The sequence below is a fragment of the Bidens hawaiensis genome, unplaced genomic scaffold (assembly GCF_021521415.1).
Source record: "Bidens hawaiensis isolate Kalapana, Puna unplaced genomic scaffold, B.hawaiensis_p1.1 tig00069074_1, whole genome shotgun sequence".
NCBI lineage: Eukaryota > Viridiplantae > Streptophyta > Magnoliopsida > Asterales > Asteraceae > Bidens > Bidens hawaiensis.
Window position 1 is genome coordinate 24,942 of NW_027502194.1, and position 2,325 is coordinate 27,266.

General features: G+C 38.2%; 1 protein-coding gene across 1 annotated transcript; it reads left to right on the plus strand.

The window, feature by feature from the left end:
- Positions 1-594: 594 nt before the first annotated feature.
- LOC143605341 (uncharacterized) lies at positions 595-984 on the plus strand. Its single transcript, XM_077081495.1, has one exon. It carries the CDS (start codon positions 595-597, stop codon positions 982-984), a length of 390 nt encoding a protein of 129 aa, XP_076937610.1.
- The last annotated feature ends 1,341 nt before the right edge of the window (positions 985-2,325 follow it).

The following is a 2,325-nucleotide window of genomic DNA, read 5'->3' on the forward strand; positions in this document are numbered from 1 at the left end:
TTTTTCGTTTATGTGCTGATCAGCTGGCGAGGAGATGCGTAGATGTTAAAGAGGGCTGGCGGATTTTGAGCCACTGTCATGTGGGACTGCCAGGATGTCACCATGGTGTTGTTCTTACTGCTAAGAAGGTCTTCGATTTAGGATTCTATTGGCCTTCGATTTTCAAAGATGCTCATGCGTTCGTTAAAAGCTGTGACCGATGCCAGCGTGTCGGTAACATCTCATCCCGAAATGAGATGCCCCAAATGCTATTCAGGTTTGCGAGGTTTTTGTAATTTGGGGTATTGATTTTATGGGCCCGTTCCCGTCGAGGTTCGTACTTGTGGCAGTTGATTACGTCTCCATGTAGGTCGAGGCCAAAGCTTTGCCCACTAACGACGCCCGAGTTGTAGTGAGATTTCTGAAACATCTTTTCTCTCGTTTTGGTGTACCGAAAGCCTTGATCAGCGATCGAGGTACTCACTTCTGCAATGCACAGATGGAGAAGGCGTTGCAACGCAATGGGGTCACCCATGGCTTGCGACTGCCTATCACCCACAGACTAGTGGACAGGTAGAGGTGAATGATTAAGGCATTAAACACATTCTTGAGAAGATGGTTAGGCTAAACCGAAAGGATTTATCCGACAAATTAGATGATGCTTTGTGGGCTTTCCGTACAGTGTACAAAACTCCGATCGGTTCCATACCGTTTCAGATGATTTATGGGAAAGCCTGTCATCTGCATGTTGAGTTGGAGCACCGTGCTTCTTGGGCGCTTCAAACAGTTAACCTTGATCTTTCGACAGCTGGAGTTCACCGTTTCCATCAGATACATGAGTTAGAGGAACTTCACGATCATGTCTATGCACACTCATATAGTTATAAGCTGAAAACAAAAGAGCTATATGATTGGAAGTTGAGAGGTGATAAACAGTTCAAGTGTGGGGATCGGGTTTTGCTTTATAATTCCCGATTACGGTTATTTATGGGGCTGAATTCCTGATGGTCAGGCTCGTTCACCATTACTGAGGTATTCTCGTATGGCACGATTGAGATTGAAGACGAAAGCGGGAAGTTTAAGGTGAACGGTCACAGGTTGAAGCACTACATAGACGAGCCGGTTGATGATTAGACAACTGAGGTGTTCTACCTTGACTCACTCACCGAGGCGTAGACGTGTTGGATGCATCACTCGGGAGATGGCCCGAGTTGTTGAGTGTGTATTATGATTTTCATCATTATCTGTTTTATTTATTTTTTTATTAAAAAAATTTTTTAAAAAAGAAAATAAAAAAAATTAAAAACTAAAAAATTAAAACAAATACAAAAACACAAAAATATGTTTATTTCTTATGTTTATGTTTTCTATTTTGTACGTCGCCACATGCGAGCGAGTTTGAGTTATTGCAGGTATTATTATGCGCATGGTAGCTTTGATGGCGTTTTAGAACTGGTTCTCCCAAGGTTGCGATAATGAAATGTTATAGGGTCGTTCGAGTGATACACAGCTGGTGAAGATTCTGCATATAAACCAAGGGAGTAACCCGTTCTCTGTTTTATTCTTGAAAATTCTAAGTTTTATTTTTATTTTATTTTATTTCTTTCCGTGTTCTCATCGTGGGCGATTTCGTTCTAAGTGTGGGGATGGGAGTTTATTTTACTTAGTTGTAGAAAAAAAATTAATAATAACATTTTTGCACTATTTCGCTGAAAATTATGTCAGCTACTTAAATTTGAGGGACATATACTTGTATGTGTTTGGTCCCTTTTTCTACCTGTAGATGTACGGGATAGCCATTCACCCGAAAACTGAAAGTGGCGGAGGCAACTGAATGTGAAAAAAAGATAAATAAATAAAATAAAAAATAAAAAAAAAGTTTTAAAAGAAAAATGTCCCTTGAAAATTGTTTTTGTTCTACGTTAAGCAGGAAATGATATTATTACCGTTGTGTTAACAAACTGTCGGAAATTTTGAAATTTATAATAATAATAAAAGAAGAGATGGTTTGCATATCTGATTTGGGATGTGTCGGTAGGCCCAACTAGCTTTGATAGTCCTCTTTAGAAGATTTTTATATATATAATAATTTGAAAATGAGTGAACCTGAATTTCGATGCTTAAGGAGGATTACCATAATCTAAAAACTTTGAGATGGTAAGACTTAGATGCACTCAAACCAGCACACCACCACATGTCCATCTTTTTACGAGCTTTTAGAAATAGTTATATACTTTAGGGTGGAATAAAAAAAAATAAAAAAAAGATTGAAAAAAAAAAGTATGTTATGAAAATTATGTGTATTCCGAAAAGATGTTCAAAAAAGCAAATGACTGTGAGAAAGTA

Bases quoted from the DNA above. Each gene is read 5' to 3' on its own strand.
- LOC143605341 (XM_077081495.1), top strand. From the start codon at position 595: ATGGTTAGGCTAAACCGAAAGGATTTATCCGACAAATTAGATGATGCT.